The sequence below is a fragment of the Sinocyclocheilus anshuiensis genome, unplaced genomic scaffold, assembly GCF_001515605.1.
Source record: "Sinocyclocheilus anshuiensis isolate Anshui unplaced genomic scaffold, SAMN03320099.WGS_v1.1 scaffold1114, whole genome shotgun sequence".
Classification (NCBI taxonomy): domain Eukaryota; kingdom Metazoa; phylum Chordata; class Actinopteri; order Cypriniformes; family Cyprinidae; genus Sinocyclocheilus; species Sinocyclocheilus anshuiensis.
This window is the reverse complement of record NW_015540838.1, coordinates 616,202-636,115: the sequence shown is the minus strand read 5'-3', so window position 1 is coordinate 636,115 and position 19,914 is coordinate 616,202. Positions and strand designations below refer to the sequence as shown.

General features: G+C 36.0%; 3 protein-coding genes across 4 annotated transcripts in view; 1 reads left to right on the top strand and 2 right to left on the bottom strand.

The window, feature by feature from the left end:
* LOC107687460 (eukaryotic translation initiation factor 4 gamma 3-like) overlaps positions 1 to 6,242 on the bottom strand; it is a 38,953-nt gene extending 32,711 nt beyond the window's left edge. The window contains exons 1-2 of the mRNA XM_016484818.1: positions 5,606 to 6,242; positions 968 to 1,055 (exon numbers count right to left, since the gene is read on the bottom strand). Coding sequence (XP_016340304.1) covers positions 968 to 1,055; positions 5,606 to 5,751 — 234 coding nt within the window. The 5' untranslated portion in view covers positions 5,752 to 6,242. The remainder of the gene's footprint in view (positions 1 to 967; positions 1,056 to 5,605) is intronic.
* A 2,456-nt stretch (positions 6,243 to 8,698) lies between these two features.
* Positions 8,699 to 13,694, bottom strand: LOC107687475 (putative beta-lactamase-like 1). The gene is given in 6 exon segments (XM_074186999.1): positions 8,699 to 9,806; positions 9,962 to 10,067; positions 11,000 to 11,235; positions 12,520 to 12,677; positions 12,824 to 12,933; positions 13,467 to 13,694. Coding segments are annotated over 6 exon segments (1,695 nt in total). The 5' UTR covers positions 13,573 to 13,694; the 3' UTR covers positions 8,699 to 8,827.
* Positions 13,695 to 18,264: 4,570 nt separating this feature from the next.
* Positions 18,265 to 19,914, top strand: part of LOC107687404 (ephrin type-B receptor 2-like) — a 69,503-nt gene continuing 67,853 nt past the window's right edge. For both annotated transcript variants that reach the window (XM_016484723.1, XM_016484722.1), the window contains exon 1: positions 18,265 to 18,425. In XM_016484723.1, the coding sequence (XP_016340209.1) occupies positions 18,326 to 18,425 (100 nt within the window). In that variant the 5' untranslated portion in view covers positions 18,265 to 18,325. The remainder of the gene's footprint in view (positions 18,426 to 19,914) is intronic.

The following is a 19,914-nucleotide window of genomic DNA, read 5'->3' as shown; positions in this document are numbered from 1 at the left end:
AATGCAAGGCAGTAAGCTCATTGGCTGCATATGCAGCATGAACCAATCAGCTTGTGCCAAGTCGTTAAACTCTCTGAATATCATCAGTTACGTTAACACTCCGTCAGAATGCGCCATCTAGAGTTTCATGACTGAACTATATATTTATGTAATAACCCTCAGAAAACATCTCGTTTTGGATCAGAGGGACAAGGTGACGTCAACTGGGCACAGTCGTTTGCATATGACCGCCTCCAGAGCAAGACAACTATGCCTATTTTTGCATCATTGCATCGTTGTCACACCCAAAGGAGTAGTTTTTTTACAATAAGATTGCAATGCCAGGCAGATGACGTGTCGTTCCTGGCTGTGGAAAAACTAAATTTTTGTATACGCTGCCGAAGGTTCCCAACATCAGAAAAAAACTAATTCAGTTTATTTTTAGTGAACGTCCCAGTCACGTCAGTGCTAATTTACGTGAGTGTGTTCAGTACATTTCACCATTGACTGTTTTGAGAACAATTCGCAGTATGATGCTGGCTTTGCCAAAATACTTCTGCTCAAAGATCAGGCCGAGCCAACTCTTCTGGACCCAACAACGACGCAGCAAACTGTAAATAACGTATTTCATGTAAAAACTATTTTTAAAATGGTAACGGATGTTAGCCAATCATAAAAGTGGGCGGTTACACTGAGCTCTTAAAAGGAAAACCAACTGTTTCAGTCAGAGGATGAGGAGCAGGGTGGATCATAAATTTGGATCATAAATCACTCAAATTTGAATGTTTTTCGTCCAAAAAACTTTAGTAATGTTATAATTACACCTCAGGGAACACAATAAAATAAAAAATAAAAAACATGTCATGACCCCTTTAAAATGACTGTAGCAAAAGGGGCAGTCCTCAGATCATCTAAGGTGAAGCCACCATGATGACAGATTCATATCTAGATGTGAAAGTCAGCGAAGAGAATGGAGTGTTCAACTCACACTGTAGACAGCAGTGACGGGCTGTGTGGAGAAGATTCGCTCTTCCAGGGGCACTCTTGGGAACCTAGAGGAGATATTAAGGAAAACTCTGGGGCAGAAAGTACTTAAGGCCAAACACAGCAACAAGGTGGGAAAACACACATGATGCATGAAGGAAACTGTAGTAGTGACATTAGAATGAAAAGAGCTGACAGAATCAAGCAGATAACATTTATCCACATGCAAATAGTTTGTTTTACTAGTTATATACAATTAATTCTCTCTGCATTTTTCTTCCGCTGGCCCAATTGGGCCAGATGGTCAGGTTGTTTTTTTTAGCAACGCACACTACCATGTAATGTTTTGGGGTTGGTAAGATTTTATTATTATCATTTTTTTAAAGAAGTCTTTTATTTTCACTCAAGCTGCATTTATTTGATCAACAATACAGTAATACTGCAAAATATTATTGCAGTTTAAAATAACTGTTTTCTTTTTTACAATTTTAAAATGTATTCCTGTGATGGCATAGATTAATTTTTAGCATCATTACTCCAGTCGTCAGCATCAGAAATCATTCTAATATGCTGATTTGGTGCAAAAACATTTCATATTGTTATCAATGTTAAAAACAATTGTGCTGCTTAATATTTTTGTGGAAACCATGATGCATTGATGAATTTTTTTCAGGATTCTTTGACAATTAGAAAGTTCTAAAGAACAGCATTTATTTAAAATATTTTTTTAATTTGTTTGTAACAATGTTCAAGTTTTTACTGTCATTTTTTATCAATGTAATGCATCCTTACCGAATAAAAGTATTAACTTCTTTAAAAAAAAAAAACTTACAGACCCCAAACATTTGAACTGTTGTGTATGTATCATAAAGAAATACATATTTAAATTTTCTTTACAAAACGTTACAGCAATTTAAAACAATTTTAAGCACTAACAGCTAGAAATATACAGTTACACTATACAGAAAGAGGACATTTCTCACTTTCAACACATTCTAAATGATAGCTATAACAAACCATCTATACAGATAGATAACTTCACTTTGGATATTTTATTTAAATATGCTGATTATATGCTTTTTAAATATAATTTTAATTAACACGTAATATCAATAGAATATATATATATTTTACTCAAATTTTTATCATGATTTAATTTTGCTGATTTAAATATATTTTGATATTTAAATTAGTATAAGTGACACATTCCTGTTGCTCAAACAGTAAACCATTTAGCTAGCAACACCGAGGTCACAGGTTTGATTCCTAAGGAAAGCATGAACTAATCAAATGTGTACCTTGTAAATATCTTAAACAACAATATCCAATACATCACAGAAGTACAAACATTTAGGTTTGCAGGGCTTAAAAAACACATACACAATCAACAAACGTAATGACAACCCAGTTCTGGGTCCAATATCTAGCCATCAACTGACCTGAAACTCTCTCACACTGGCCCTGTGAAACCCTTATTGTCAAGCCTTGCTCTCCTTTCCACATGTGTATTTAAAAGAAGGGAACATTCTGAAAGAAACTTGTTTTTTTCTACTCTAACTCATTCTGTAGTGTTTCCCTGTTCCTCTAATAAGCTGGCCTGGGGTTCGGCACACAGGGGCTGAGTGGCACAAACTGGAATTCACATTGTTGTCAAGACATGCCAGCTCCCATCAGAGTTAACAACCTCCAGCCACACTGGAAAAACAATTCAAACTTTACATAACTGTCCTCGAAATTCCTCCATGTATCAACCATACTTCACATTACTGAATAAACATTGTCTTTTGAATGATGGAGCAATACTGTGCGATCCCTTAAAGAAAAGAGGTTCTCGCACAAGTAAAAATCATCATCCTTTGCAACAAGGTTGTCATACACAAGAAGCTGATTGTGTATTAACATGCTGCTGGAGTACAGAGGATGGAGATGCGTCTTCCATCTCCAGCCCTCAGTTCTGTCTGCACAACCAGGCTATTGTTAAGAGGGCGGGGAAACCCTTCCTCCTCCACTGCGCCACAGGCACATACACACAGAGAGAGTTCAAACAGAGATAATGTACAGTTTACTGTAACCGGGGTAAAACAACAGTTGTTAGTTGCTCATTTTAACTTTCCCTTGGCACCCTGCCATGAAACTTTCACAGTAATCTCAAGCTCAAAACCATGTCACCCTTTTACAGTCACAGTTTCAACTGGTTTGTAGGTTACAGATTATTTTTAGTGCTACAGTCTCATTTACTAAGATATACATTTGCGATGACACAGCATACACAGTTGTTTTCTATGTGTTCCATTTTAAAATGATCCTCAATTGCTTTAAACACTTTAAAAGTGTTTCATTCTAAAAAGCTATGCAGTGCATCATGGTCTAAATACACCTCCTGCCTAAATCAGAGTGCTATATGAAAATAAATCCAAATATAAACCAACATGTTGTTATAAAGAGCAACTAATGCTTAGGTTGATCTCATGCAAGAATTTGTAGCAGATAATTCTCAGCTAGGAAATATTTGCAAGTATGAAATGAAACCAGTCCATTGGGGATGCATTTTACATAGTTAAAAAAAGAAACAGAAAGCATTAACTGTAAATGCGTTTGGGGAATCTTCCACAATAATTAAAAAACCCTAGAGAAAGCCATCATTGTCTCTGACTGTATTATTATGCATTGTTAGCACTATTTTCCCATGTACACATATTCTAATTTAGTCTTTAGCCCTGTTATTTCAACTCCCAAAAACAATTACATCGATTTAAGTGACTCACTGCAAATGCCATACCAACATGTCAAGATATTTACTTGCTTATGATGACAAGTGGAAGTTATAGTAGAAGTCAGATATGCAAAAACTACCCTGTAAACCCTTAACCCACACAGTCAAACAGCAGCTAGTTTGTCCAGCAACCAAGATGCTGACAGAGGGGCACGGACAGTTATAACAGAAGGGCGTTAAGCTTAAATTAGAGCCATAAAGAAATATCAACAAGACATTGAAGGCAAGCAAAAGTATGACAGTTTATCTCTGTGGGAAAACATAACCTGAACACTGTTTATTCCACCCAACCTTACTGTCAGGAAGAAATATAAGTGGTATATCTGTGCAGCATTGCCTTCATACGGCTTACCAAGATGTGAAATAATCTTAAATGTTTTAGTTCACCCAAAAATGAAAAATATGTCATCATTTACTTACCCTCAAGTTGTTCCAAACCTGTATGAGTGTGTCTTCTGTTGAACACAAAAGACTACATGCTGAGAAATGTTGGTAACCAAACGGATGACATCATTTTCATTTTTTGGGTGAAAGACCCCTTTAAGGCAAGACACTACAGGCCATTGTTTTTTTATGCACTTGTCAAGTTTGAGATTTTGGGATATTTTGCATACAAAAGGTGTCTTCTTTCAGACTAATGGGAAAACCCCTCCAAAATAAACATTTAAGTATACACTATACACTTCACCCAAATTGCACTAAATACGCATAATAACAAGCATTTAAATGCATGATAATATTTAAAGGCAGTTTTCTCAAAAAAAAAAAAAAATAAATAAATAATAATAATCTCATGCACTGAACCACAAATCTACACCTCAGGAGTACTTATATGCACCAAACTTCACAGTTTTATTCCTATCTATATTCTGAAGGTTCTTATAGAGGAGTTCGTATATCATTTGCCTGATTTATATAACATGGTCTGATTTATTTTCTGAGTGATAAGAGATACACCAAACACCTTCTAATACGTCAACAAAATGACGAAAGAATTTTGATCTTGGCTTTAATTAAATGCCTCATCTGCATAATGAAACAACATTTCAGAAAATGTGTAAAACCAAACATGTACTGTGTCTTCTTAATACGCTGTAATTAATCAACAAGACAAGTATGGTGATACCTAGTTTACCCAATTCACATATGGTGTCTTGGCTTAAAGGGACAGTTCATCCAAATAAATAAATAAATATATCATAACTGACTAACCCTCATGAGATTTTTAGTCAGAATGAGTTTCAGTCAGTTACCATTCACTGTCAGTGTGTTGAAACAGATGCAATGAAAGTGAATGGTGACAGAGGCTGTCATGTTGACTAACATTTCTTACGTGTTTCGCTGTGGAAATTCAATCACTGGTTTATAACAACATAAAGAGTGAGTAAATCATGACAATTATTTAAATATAATTTAAATGCGCTATCTTATTTCTCAAGCAAGACTAGCTAGAGAGCTAGCTTTAGCACTGCCACGCCGGCCCGGCTGGATCAGCCCAAACCGGCTGCGGGTTGACAGCTCGGCTTTTGACAGCCACATAAACACTGTAACTACACTACTAGCACCTCCGGTTTTATTACTACACTACTAGCACCTCCATGGTAAGAAACAACACCGGATTTAAGCCACAACCAAATCAAACCAAACATATAGTTCTGCGGTGCTGACATTCTGTTAGCCGGTACACAGTGCAACACACTCAAGCGCTGTCAAAACCTTGTGGCCCGCCTGCCTAGACAGCAGGTTCGGGCATCACATGCGCACCTAATCGAAATAAAGATGCTGTCCAGGTAGGCAGTTCACTAGGTTTTGAAACACAACCACAGATACAGATTTGTGATGGAGGAAGATGCTTTCAGAGAAGGATACTGTGTCGGCGGCTGTTGAGCCACCGGTGTCCCCGGCGGTAGCGGCACTGGGGTCAGGGTGGCCCGCAGCTGACTCGAGGGTGACGGCCCGGTTCCAGGTCCAGTTCCAGCGGCGACGGCAGCGGCTGGTTTCGGCGGCAAACTCATCGCAAATAAAAACAAAAACAAAACAAACGCACGGTTTTACAGATATTTACAATAATAAATTATCTAGCGGCTAAACTGTGCACGTAAAAAAAATATTGCTGGCGAGTTACGTCAACACCGGGCCTTTAGGAGCAGGTTGCCGGTGTCTGAGCGGATAGAAAAGCTTGAGCTAACAGGATAGCTAGCTTATTTATAGAATAGCAGGCTAAAGTTAGCCAGCTAGTGCTTATTTTGGTTTATCTTCATTGCTGACGGTTGGGGGGCTGTTCCCCCTCCCCGGCCGGGGTTTCCGAGGATCTAGTTGGCCTCTTCTTGCCAGGGCGATCTTGACAGGTGAGCCCCCTTTGGAAAATGAAAAACACTTTGTTTACAACTGCTCTTTGACGAGAGTATCTCCACAGAGTGTGATGATTCCGTTCAACATGGCGCTGTGGCCGCCTCCGGCAGTCCTACAGGACCGACCTTTCGTTTTACTTCGGGTGTTTTCGTGTCACTTCGGCGAGTGGAATTTGCAACGAGTAGAGTACGGAATGCGCTATTCGGAACTCATAACCTACTTGGATGTCAGCCAAGAGTATAGTAATAAACGCTGTAACAGCCAAAAATAATGGCTTTAGATATAAAAAAAAGCGATTTAAATGCCATCGCTGCATATATATCAAATATGCAAACCTTTCCGTGTTTATGGAGCGGTTTGGCCCCGATTTGTGATGTTACAGTGACATCTTGCGTCCACAGCTGAAGGCGCAGTTCAGCTCATGAGAAATGCGAAAAACTCCGGAGACTGACATATAGCCTAGCCTCTATATATGCAGTATAATTATCATAATGTAGTAATAATTTATAAATTAAAAATGCTCTCTTATAACTAAACGCACACTTTCAACACATTTGTATCCATAAAAGGAATAGCCTGAATGACTCCATAGAGAATCAGAATGAGCTTTATCAGAATGAGCTTTATTGCCAGGTATGTTTTCTGCTTCCGGAAGACCTGGCGCACCTCGTCTTCACTGATCTGAATTGCAGGTGTGGGGGAGCGGGGTTGCTGGAGGTGTGAATGGTTGTGTGGAGAGGTGTTCAGGGCGGGTGTGGGGTGTCTTTTCAAACCTGCAGTAGAATTCGTTCAGATCGTCTGCCAGTTGTTGATTCACCGCAGTGCGGTAGAGAAAGTAAACTCAATCACAATCAATTATAGCCTATATATTAGTATAAATGTATTAATGTTAAAGCTATTCCTTACTTTTTTCGAATCTTACATGGTACATGTAATTGCTGGAGGATTCCAGAAACAAGATGAAAAACATTTACTTGAACATCTTAAGAGAAGAATGTCTTAAGGATGAGGAGGATGACTGGTAACAATGTTTTTTTTTTCTTTTTCTTTTTTTTTCCAATAATTTTGAATCATTGAATGTACTTCTGTGCTCAGTCTAAAGTGTTTGTTTCTTTTATTTTCACCCTGATTTGAAATATTTTAAAAGTGACACTGCATCCTTTGTTATCATAAATTGTAAGATGATTTACAATTTTATACACTTTTATTGTGCTGGATAACAGAAAGATAAAGTACAATATTCCAAGTCACTTATTTTTCGGTTGCTCAGTTTATGGTTACTTGAGAACTATCCTCTAACATATTGATTTTTGGAGATTTGTAGGTCAACAGTGATGTACAGCTTGATTTTCAGCTTGAATTCAGTATCCTTGATCCAGTAAGTCTTGATCCCCAAGAAACAACACAGCAACGACAGCGGATTAGAGCTAGTGTTTATCTCAGCAAGACCATGTGTTAGCTCAAATGTTCAGGACTTTGATGGACTTTGTGTGCACAACTAAATGCATTTTCAATTGGTAAGTCACAATTCATTTCTAAAGTATATCCTGTTTTCCTACATTGTACAGTGCAACAATGATTCTATTTTCTAATAATGTTTTGCTTATGTCCCCATTAAATTATGAAACATTATGAAAATGTTCTCTTAATGTTTAAATGTTCAGTTTAAATAATATTTGACTATTATTACATTAACATCTCAGTTCTTGGAGAATACAAATTTACTGGTACAATCAAAACACATGTAGCGTCCCACATTTTATATAAAATTTTATGTATATATATATACATATATTGTTAAGAATATGTATTTTATTTGTTTAGGTTAGTGCAGATACAGTACTGTGTAAGAGTATATAGATTTAAAAAAGCAACATTTACATTATCGATAAAAATCAAGATGCTAAAATGACACCTGTTCACACCAAGAACAATAACTATAAAGAAAAATATAACTATTAGCGTCCACATCAACTCACAATAACATTCCATTAATCACACGCTGCAGTTTTGTCATCTTTAAATGCTAGAGTCAGGTGGATTCTGATTGGTTGTCGATGTTTTTAGTGTTCATCAGCTGGGAAAAGTAGTTCTGAAAGTGATTCCAATGATATTGTTTCTCAGTGTCAATATCTTTTGTGTGTGTGTGTGTGTGTGTGTGTTATGGATTTCCCTGTTCTCATAGAATTAGAATGCTCAAAAACGTTATAGTTATTGTTATAATTATCAAGGTGTGAACAGGCCTTTACACTGGTTTGTATTTAAGTCAAATAAAATGTTTAAACCAATGTATTAGTATTAGAGTTGAAATATGCTGAAACTACCTCTAGCTAAACTCAATTAAAAACACAGCAATGTACTAATCAAGGTCACACAAAATTGGGTACTTTGGAAACTGATGTACAGGTGCAAATGCTTAGGAAAGGCACACACTTTACTTTTAATTAAGACATGCAGTTCAAGCTTCTCAGAAACACACATAAATGAATGGATGGTTGATGCAGTGATATTCCTCTGAAAAAAGGGAAAACAATCAAGCAGCAAGATAAAAAATTTTTTTTCAAAATGGTCAAAATAAAAATAAGAAATAAGTATTCTACATATACGTTCAGCCCTTATCTTGAGACACGTTTAGTAACATGTACTTAAGCAGAGGCTGAAGTTCCTCAGAATTTGATACTTTCATCAAAGAGAGCACCTTTAAGCTTTACAACTCAAAAGCATGATCAAATGATTTCTTCATCCACTGAAAATCGGTTTGCGAGGTATCCGTGTGACTTCATAAGTGTTTAACCCTGGGACGTCAAAACCTGGTGAGAGCCCCTTTTTGTTAAAGATGTAAAAGTTAAAAAGCTGCCCATCCTGAGATTCAAGAGACACAGAAGCAGCGTTAACTTTCAGCTGACAGGGGTACTCCTTCTCGAACACCACCCTGAACACCCTATCCTGCAGATAACTGAGTTTCAAACTTCTGTACTTCATGGAAACCATGATGTCGACTTGAGGTCCAGTCTGCTCCAGAGACAGCACTCCATCTGCATCTGCTTTGATCTCATAGAACATTATGTTGTTATAAGTAAAGTAACCAATGTAGGGAACAGGGTCCGGAGGAGGGATGAGAACATGAGGTGCATCTCTGAAGGCACTTTCCATGGCAGGGATGAGTGAACTGTAGACTTTAGCCACAAGATCCTCATCTTCAGGTTTGGTTCCAGCCATTAGGAGGACCGACCCGAGCTTCAAGCGACGAACAAGGGAGATTGAGGCCGAGTAACCATCTAAATGTCCATCTTTGCGGATTACGTCATAGTCCAACTGTTCTTTTACCTCCCACGGTGTGCCAGTTTGATCTGCAAAGTAACTATTTTCACAGCGAAACAGATGAGTTAACATGGTTTTGAGGGTGTCAGGCTGGAGAACCGGGCAGGAGTATGCGCCCAGAAGCATCATCACCAGTTTGGCCATGTCTGCAGGTGTGGAGTACATTTGCCCTGATGGTCTATACCAGCCAAGGTCATAGAGGTGTGCGGGACGCCCGCTTGAGTAAACTCCTATCGCCATCCGGTTCGTTATTTGAGAGGTGATTTCAAATCCAGTGTCCTCCATTCTAAGCGGCTGTAGGATATTTTCAGACACCCATCACTGATAATCCATCCCCGCTACCTTCTCTGCCATCACGTGGGCCAGCAGGGAGAAGGCCAGGTTGCTGTAGTGGCATCTGAGGACAGCAGAGGGCTAGAATTACTTCCTCCAGGGAGAAGCCACAAGTGCATTCATTGCATCTGCTGTCATCAATTATTTACACCTCCTTTCATTCATTAAACATCCTCTCAATACAAGTTTGAAGAGGAAAATATACTTGTACTAGCTTACTTTGTTCCAGGGTCAGCCACGAGAACATCATCTTGTAATAAACCCACAGTAGCCTGAGTGTTGCCTTTCCACAGTAAAGTAGTTGCCCTGAGCCGCCTGGGTAAACCTATAGTCAAAAATGAATCCGAAATATCCAGTTTTTCACATTTTCATTTATTTGATATATAATGTTACCAGTTTGCCATTTAAAAGTAAAATGATTGAGGACCTATATGATTGAGGCATTAATATTCATTTTCAAGCTGATTATTTTCATGTTATGGCTGATAACCAAAAAATACCAGATATTAAAAATACATACTATTTTGTCTCAATGAAATAAAAAATTGAAACACTAAAAACTAAAAACCAGTCATTTTGAGTGCTAAACCACTACAATAATGTGCATTATGAAAAATTGATATATTTGATAAAGATTTAAAAGTGTCATTAAATTCTTAATGTTTTTAAAGATTAAGTGAACAGCAAAACTAATGTAAATGGAAGGGGATATAAGCATGTTCAATTAAATATCAAATATAGGTTGATGTGTCCGGTATTGAATAATGCAAACAAATAAAATCAGATTAATATATATATTAATCTGATTTTATTTGTTTGCATTATTCAATACTGTATTCAATATCTCAAAGGCAGATGGTTTTTCATTACATACTGATTTCTAATGCCAGAAAAATATTCCAATGTAAATTTCCTGTTAAATCAACTTAAAGGCTATTTCTGAATGCAGTTAAGTGTACCAAAATAATCCGCACCACTATTTTTGGCACATTATAAGAACATCAGCATGAGCATGGGGTAAGCTGAGTCCAGTATGTTATGGCCATTCCTTTGTGTCTAATCCTAGACTAGAGGCAAACCCAAGTCATGTCAGGCAATAGAGCTGATTAGGGTAGCCGTGGAAACTCCTAAAAACAGTTGATCTAATTACAGGTTTCAACTTCTTTATTTTTACAGCCCTAATTTATATACATGCTAATCATCTCTTACTGATCTAAACACCACGTTGAGGTCAGTTACAGATACTGTGGTCCTCACCTGACAGCTGACTGGCCATCCTTCTCAGGGTAACTGAGGAGACATGGACTCGAGCCTCTCTACTGCTCATGCCGTCGATGGACTTGAGGTCATGAACCCTTCTTTTCCCCAGAGGGTTTTTTATGGTGAAGCTCTTAACATACTTCCCCAGAAGGTCATCCAAGGAATCCACTTTTCCATCCTCCCAAAGTTTGTAAAGCATCAAGGTGGGGAAGATTTTAGACAGGCTTGCAATTCTTTGGTGGTAAAACCATTAAAAAAAAAAACATAAAAAGAAGCACATAGGAGCCATAAGTGTGTAATGCTAAATATTTATAATGTAAATATGTATATCTACATTTGAATTTCAAAGGGGGTGAGCATCAACTTTTAAATGAAATGTATTGTCACTAGTATGAAATTAATTTTGCGCAAGGTGCACTCTTATAGCACAGTTAGCTAACCATTCAAATACATTTGCTAACAAAAATAGGATCTAAGAAAATTTAGCTAACATTCCCATTAAGTTTCGAAAACATTGTTTCTGAATGTTATCCGAACGTTCAAATCGTCCAGTTTTTCACACGTTTATTTCATTGTTATGTAAAGGTTAGAGAAAGCATTAAGGTAACAAACGTTCCATGTTATTAATGTTTTTAAAGATTAAGTGAACAGCAAAACTAATGTAAATGGAAGGGGATATAAGCATGTTCAATTAAATATCAAATATATTTTAGCATTCAACTAAATTATTTCATAAAAAATATTTTATTTAAATTAAAAATAATGTTTATTTAAATAATGTTTGCTAATGTTTTGAGAATGTTTTTAATGACCAATTAATATCTTTGAACGAACACTCTATTAACGTTACTAGAAAAACATTGAGAAAACCTTGCCAGAACGTTGCCAGTTCTGAGAATGTTTCCTGTTAGCGGGAAAGACATTTAAACAAAACAACAGTTTTTGTGATGGATCGATTCAAGCTTTAAAGGGGTCATATGATGCGATTTCAATTTTTCCTTTCTCTTTGAAGTGTTACAAGCTCTTGGTGCATAAAGAAGATCTGTAAAGTTGCAAAGACTAAAGTCTCAAATCCAAAGAGATATTCTTTATAAAAGTTAAGAGTCAACCATGCCTACCTAAAACGGCTCGTTCTAACACGCCCCCACATGTCTACGTCACGATGTGGGAAGATTTGCATAACGCCGCCCAAATGTTCACGCAAAGAAAGAAGGTGTAACTTTTATTCTCACTGTAGTATTGTTGCTGCCGCCATGTCATGCAGGCGCTGTGTGTTTCGTTGTGAAAGCGAAGGGCATAGAGGAGAAACAATAATGTACAGTATGTGGAAAATAATGTGTTTTTTGAACCTTAAATTGCATAAACACATTTCATTACACCAAATACACAAAATAATGTTCTTTTTAGGAACATCATATGACCCCTTTAATTCGTTGTGAAACACCCCTAAGCCCTGAAGCAAGAGAAGGTAGAGCGTAATCATCAAATCATAACTGTGCAAAGCCACTATAACCCACCGGTAAACTGTGTACTCATTTGTTGGGGGAGACGTGGGGTCACTTCCATTCCTTCTGCCAAAGTTCCCGTTCCACAATACAGAATCATTAAATATTACAATGGCAGAGATGGCTGGCAGTTTTGTGGCATCAATGCTGGTCCTGAAAAGCACATCTACCTGGAGTAAATCATATTCGTAATAGTTGTCAAACATATTTTTTCAGTATCAGACGGTTCTAATCAGAATTCTCTAAGGAATCTAGACAGAAAGAACTTGTAAATTACTTACATTTTCTACTCATCATTTGACTTCAGCGGTCTGACCTTGTCCAAAGCTTCCATAAGGACAGGAATCGGGTTGTGCAATGGCACAGGCTCAGGGAAACGTGGGCACATCTTCTCCACTTTCATTTCTTTTGCAATTCTTATATCCACTGTAAAGTAAAAAGATCATATGTAGGCTATGACTAATATGTGTAAACATATACTGTCAGATTGACACAACAACAAATATGTTGTCGTTGAGTTAAAGGTGGCACAAAACATTGAGGCTGAACATAAAATAACATGTTAATGCCTGAATCACTCATATGACATTTATATATATATATAATATAATATAGTGCATTTGACATGTAATGGAGCATGGGGGCGGGTGTTCGGTCCATAATCATGTATTTTACACAAAGTTGTTTTTCCCTTTCCCCCAGTAATAATCAGGCTTTACAGCACACAGTAATATACAAGCTACTATGTCGAGCTCTGGGTAATCCATAGACATCTCCTGCAAACGATGAATTAAGCACATGGAGATCGAAAAGCCAAATGTAATGATGCTGATTGTTGTTGATGCAGCTAATGTTCCATGATGCTGTAAGTGCTGTCTAGGTATTTCTGAAAAAAAAAAAAAAAACACTTCCCAAATCTTTCTACAGTGTAGTAGCCCTTTTAATTTGGATCATTTTACCTGGTTTTGCTTTGGGAAGCCTGCACTGCCAAACGAAACAGCCCGTCATTACAAAGGAGAGAAGCAGAAAGAAAACCATTCCTAACTTTGTCCATTTCACTTTCATCTCTGCAGTCTGGTGGACTCCTTTTCTGGCAGGCTTAATTAGAAAGGACAGTTTCACAGACACAACCTTCTGAATGTTATATAAGGGCTAGTCACATCACATATATTGCACATACATAATGTATATTTAATCTTTAACAAGAATCATTAAAAAAATTCCACCAATCACTGTAATATTTTATATAAGCATGATAAAAAAATTTAATAGCATTGTGTACTGCTCATGACATTGATTCCAGTGTATTTTCTAGTGTGGTGTAATATTCTCAGGATAAATGATAAGATGTCTTACCACAGGGTTTACTCCTTTAAGACAAAATCAGAGTTCCGTATGATCCTGCCACAACTGTTATGCCTATCCATGCAGAGGCTTGTTTTAAAAAAACTAAACAAAAAAACATTCAAAGTGGAATTCCATTAAAGCTGATAACATAGAGACATAACCAAAGCTTATCAACCACTCGCCAGCCATGCTTTAATCTTCACGATAACCTATGCACCGATTTCTCAGCATCCTCTCGGCCAACTGCAGGCCTGCACGTCATAATCTGAAGACATCCTTCTTTAAAGCCTCACTCCTGATCTTTACCCATACATTCTGTTCATTCAGTTTAAACTTTATATTTTATGTTTTTTATTTTAAATATATATTTTTTCATTTTAACTCATAACTTTTCTTAGTTTAAACTTTTCAACAATCCTAAACTTTCTTTCTTTCTTTCTTTCTTTCTTTCTTTCTTTCTTTCTCCAATATGATGTCAGAATTATTTTAGTTTAATTTTTAAACGAAATGATTAATATTAGATTGTAAATCACATTTACAAATCCATTCTATTCATTCAGTTTATATTTTATATAATTTTTAGATATATTATTTGAAAACTTACTAACTTTACTCATAACATTTATAACATTTCTGTTTAAACTTTTTTTTTTAAATCCTAAAAATCCTTTCTGCTATTGATTGAGTGATTGATATAATATAATATAATATAATATAATATAATATAATATAGTATAATATGATATGATATGATATGATATATAATATAATATAATATAATAATGTCATTTTTTGTTTAATTAAAAAAAAAAAGATTTTTAATGTAAAATGCTGTTAATTAATTACGCAGAACACCATTTGGACAATATCTATTTGTCTTAATAGATTAGTATGAAATACTGTTATTTATCTTATTTTGAGAAATTAGTTTTATATATTTCATATATCATCATATTATTTCTTACAAAAAAACATTTGTTACAGGCCAAATACCACATTGTGTTTCATGAAACACAATATGATTTAATGGCTGAACATGCAGATAATCTTGCTTTTTTTTTCAACAGTTGTCACAAGAGGGCAGCAAACTATATTGTATTATTTTATACCTGTTTTGTTTTTCCCTAAATCCCCATTAGAGAGTGACCCGCAACAGTCAGAATGACTTGATTCAAAATAAATATTTGCAAATATTTGAGAAAAAACTAGCATATGCCTTTATAAAATAATTTAATCGCCTTGTTGACACAATATCAAGCATTGCTTGCGTGCCTGGGAGCCAGTTCAATAATGAATCAGGCATGAAGTGGATATCAGTGCCGTAAAAAGAGAATTATTGACTGGTAGCCATTTGCTCGACTGAACTACTTATTTGATCTTGTCCTCCTGTTTTTGAAGCGTGGCAGTGAGCTGCTCCCCAGATCCCTGCCCTCGGGCTCCATGTCTAAACCGATAGTGAGATCAATACCATCAGCCTGTCTGCACAAGCTGTGACTGCTTGATGGTGGTTTTATTGTGCCCAAACGATCCCATATCTAATAACATAAACATATGTCAACCTGTTAATCAGACCTGACAGAATCCATTGTGTGACACCAAAATGTAGTAGCACGAGATGGGGGAAGAGTTTATGCACTGCCTGTTAGCTACCCAGACCATTATATTATTTTCATTACTCCATTTGCTTATTCTTGTTCTTTCTTTATACATTCTTTGAGCCCACGCCACTCCTTGATGACTTTCCCTAATATTGAAGACTTGGGGTGCTGTCAACTGATACCCTCCGACTATTTCCGGAGCCTAATTCACAGAGGACCATGTGCATGCTCCAGATATTAAATTACTCGTGAAATATTTGCTCATCCTCCAGGCCTTGTTCATCTTAACAGAAAACTCTGCTAAGTCCTGGAAATGTCAAAGAGAGCAGATCTGAGTCACCTCTGTGAGCAAGGTCAATTTTTCCAATTTAGAGCAGCAGGATTAGAAAGCCAGACCCGTATCAGGACGTGTTACTATCAGAAGCCGTCAAAATGGCACAGTGGGGTGTCATGTTGGTTTCTACACTCACAAAAGAGAGTATTTTGTGGGTCTGTGCTCTCATGGGAGAGTTTGGAGCAAGACGCACTGACCCTCTTTAAGGGTCGCTGACCTTCTTTGAGCTTGTTTAGTTTCAGACTTTAGTGCTGAATCACTGATACAAACAGTAATGTGATTGTATTGATAATTCAGAACTTTACATTTGTACAGGTATTATTAAATATTTGTATTAAATATTGTATTTATATTCATATTTTTAATTTTGGTAAATGTGTTGAAAAATTTCATTCTCTATTTTTGTATTCTACATTTATATGTGTATGTATTTTTTATTCAAATATGCATTATTGAATATTTTCTAAATAAATATATTTATATTATTATATTAAATATATTTGTATTTTTTAAGTAAATATCATTACATCTGAAATATGTTAATATATTTTATTCTAAATATTTTAGAATATATATGAATATGAATGTATATAAATTATAAATACATATTTTAAATATTTTAATATATATTTAAATATGGAAGTGTTCAGCTAGTAGTAAACTGGCTCATCTCCATGCTATGACTGCTATGACTGAACACTGGAGCCTGACAGACACATGGTCACTTCCCAAAATAACCCAGTCATCCCTGACACAGATGAGTGGAAGTAAAGAGAAGATACTGTAGGCATGTTTCCTTGTGACCAAAAAAAAAAAAAAAATGAAATGACAATTTCCATAAAGCCCAGTGAGATGTAATTAATTCAAATTATTAAGCAGAATTAAACATTTTAGTCACCATTCAGGACAAAAAATAAGCTATTTTTCAGTATTATGAATTTAGAGTTTCCATGGAAACGACCCCTGGATTCTCCAGTCTGCCGTTTTGCAATCCTCACTCATTTTGAGACTGAATTATCCTAGATTCCTTTATGTCAGTTCCATATTCTTCTGCTCTATTTCCTCCCTCTCTCGCTCTCTCTCTTTCCCTAACTCTCCGTCTCTCTCTTTCCTGAGGTCTTTCCCTCTCTTGCTCTTGCTAAGAGCTTTGTTGTGTGCCGTTAGGAAATTGACAGAAATGTGTATAATCATGCTCTATTTTTAATGAGTCATTATGATTTTCCTCCAAGTAAATGTGCAGTACAAAACTGTCTTATGACTTCCGTGTCAGTGATTTACAATCTGTATTCATTTTATTTGCTCTTCCTGCAAAGATCTTTTGGACAGAATGTACTAAAAGTAAAATGTTTTTCTATAGTGAAAAAAATAACATTTTTAACTGCAACTATGCTAACAGCTCCACTATTCAGGATCTGAAATGATATCTGAAATCCAGTGATACACTAGGTAAATTCACCGGGGGTACAATAATCCATGTATGAGGGCTGAAGTACTAATGGAGGTTCTCACAGGAGTTAAAAGATCACGAGTGGAGGTGTTGAGAAACGAGGCCATTTATCTTCTTCACACCAGCCCCTTGTGTGATCTGTCAGCTTTGTAATCTTCAAAACGATAAAATTGCAAGTGACTCAAGGGATTAGAGAACTATTTGATAGACGATCACATGCATTACTCTATCAGTTCACCCCCTCAACCCCCCTGCACCGAGATACATTTTTCCCCCAAACTCCAGGGGGCACTGTTGGTATAATATGAATTTATGGTGTCATTGATCAAACAAGTGAATTCCGGCCAAATTAATTGTCTTGTGCATCCAGTAGAAGAGTGCTGCTAATTTCAAATTTCGAAATGAATAATTATTTTGATTTAAGTGCCTTCACGGTGTCTTTTGTGTGACTGCCTACGTTATTTAGATATTAGTCATTTAATACTGATTAAATGACTAACCTTATAGACATTATCCTCCTGCCAGATGCTAACATGTACAGGGAAAAATATCAATAAATCCATAAAAATGTATTTTAATTTTTAAAATGCGGTTTAAATCTTAGTGTTCTAACAGCAATTTATTATTATTATTATTATTTTTTTAAATGTTCAGATAATCAGATATTTTTTTTTCAGTTTTAGGAATTTTGTTTGTTTATTTTTTGAAACATTTTTGTTTTAAGTATTGTTATTTAATTAAAAGTATTATTATTTAATTAAAATAATTGTATAATGAAAGTAAATTAATACATTTATATAATAATTTCCTTTAATTATACTTTATATTTTATCACATATAATATGATCTGATTTTATCACAATATTATAATATTAAATAATATAATATAGAGTATTATTATTGGTTTTATCTTGCAGACATTAGTAATTGTTGAATGTTGAGCATCACTCTCGTCGTACACTCATTCCTGCCCCCTCGTCTGCGTTTCATTGGTTTCGTCCAAACTTGCTTTAGTTCTTCCAGTCTGATGGGGTTTATTCGAGTGCTTGTGATCGTAGTGTGTTCACAGATGGCCTGCCGGACAAGTTTTCAATGAATATTCTAGGTCTTTACAGTCAAATGCCCAAATTCACGGCAATTATGGATATAATTCGTTTGTTATGGATAATACGGATTGTGTGGGCTGTTGAAGGTAAGAGCATGTGTCTGTGTCAAATGTGCGCGCTTTGAAATGTCTGTTACTTTTTACGCTACATGATGCTGATGATATTAATCAAATTAAGATGATACTTTTTTTGAATAAAGCCGCAGACACTAGTGTTTTACAGTCATGTCATATTATTTAAAGTTAAAGGCTTCCCTTTCCATTAAAGTGCACCGAGAACAGGTGCACTGCAACAGTCTGAGGGAATAAATGAGTTGAAATGGCTTTCATTTGGTCAACTGCTACTCTCCATTTACATCAACACAATATAAACGGTTCAATCACAGCAAAAGTTAAAGGGATTGTTCACCAAAAAATGAAATTCTTTCATTATTTACTTACCCTGTTGTTCCAAACCTGCACTACTTTCTTTATTTCTGTGTGACACAAAATAAGATGTAAGGCAGTCTACTCCATTCACTTTAATCAAAGTAAATGATGACTGAGGCTCATTCTGCCTTACATCTCCTTTTATGTTTCACAGAAGAAAGAAAGTCATAAAGATTTGGAACAGCACCAGGGTGTAAATGATGTCTCTTTAAGCAGCATTATCAAGTCTCTCTCGCAGAATGATCTTAAGTAACATTTGAGAACGTATAGGCTCAAACCTAGTGAGCTGTCTAGTAACTACACAGCATTTTCGGGTATTACAGACTAGTAAGAATGCAAATAGGTGCTTAATAGGTGCCCATAATGCTGTCTAGCTAGGTTTTGAAAGGCATGCTAGATGCTAGAGTAGTATTGTAAGTCAAAATGCCTTAAAAACATTTTAGTTCTTTCCATCGTACATTTTTTGTCTGTCATGCTCCAGTCTTTCTGTTAGTACATATGGGCCATTGTCTCAAATCTCCGCCTGGAGATCTGCATCAGCACCTCATCACCACCTGAGACCTTCAGAAGAGCTGCAAGGACATTCATCTTTTTTTTTTAAAACTTCATAGTGCAGTCTGTCATTAATATATTAAGAAAAACAGATGCTTAATTATGTCTGCAGACGTCCTTTGAAGTCATTTAGATTGTCATTAGAAGTCATTACATTCTCATGTTATATAGAGTGAGTCAGTGTGCTTCTAGAAGTTTTTCCTATACCCATTATTTCTTAGAGAAGGTCCTTGATGGCGGACCTGTTGCAACAAGACATGGGAGGAGAAACATTACAATAGTTACGCATTTCTTTTGAGTATGATTTTATAGATGATACCATCATGTTGTTCTTAATCACTTATTATACATTCTAAAAAATAAAGGTTCCAAAGGGGGGTTTGTGATGTCATAGAAGAACCATTTTGGGTTCCCCGAAGAATCTTTCAGTGAACAGTTCTTAAAAGAAGCATTTTTCTTTATCTGAATAATGTAAAGAACCTTGTAATGTGCAATGGAAAGTCATCCATGGAGGACGTTAAAGGTTCTTCATGGAACTATATAAAGAACTTTTATTTTTAAAGGGTTTATGAACGGTCTTTTTTAAATTATTTTG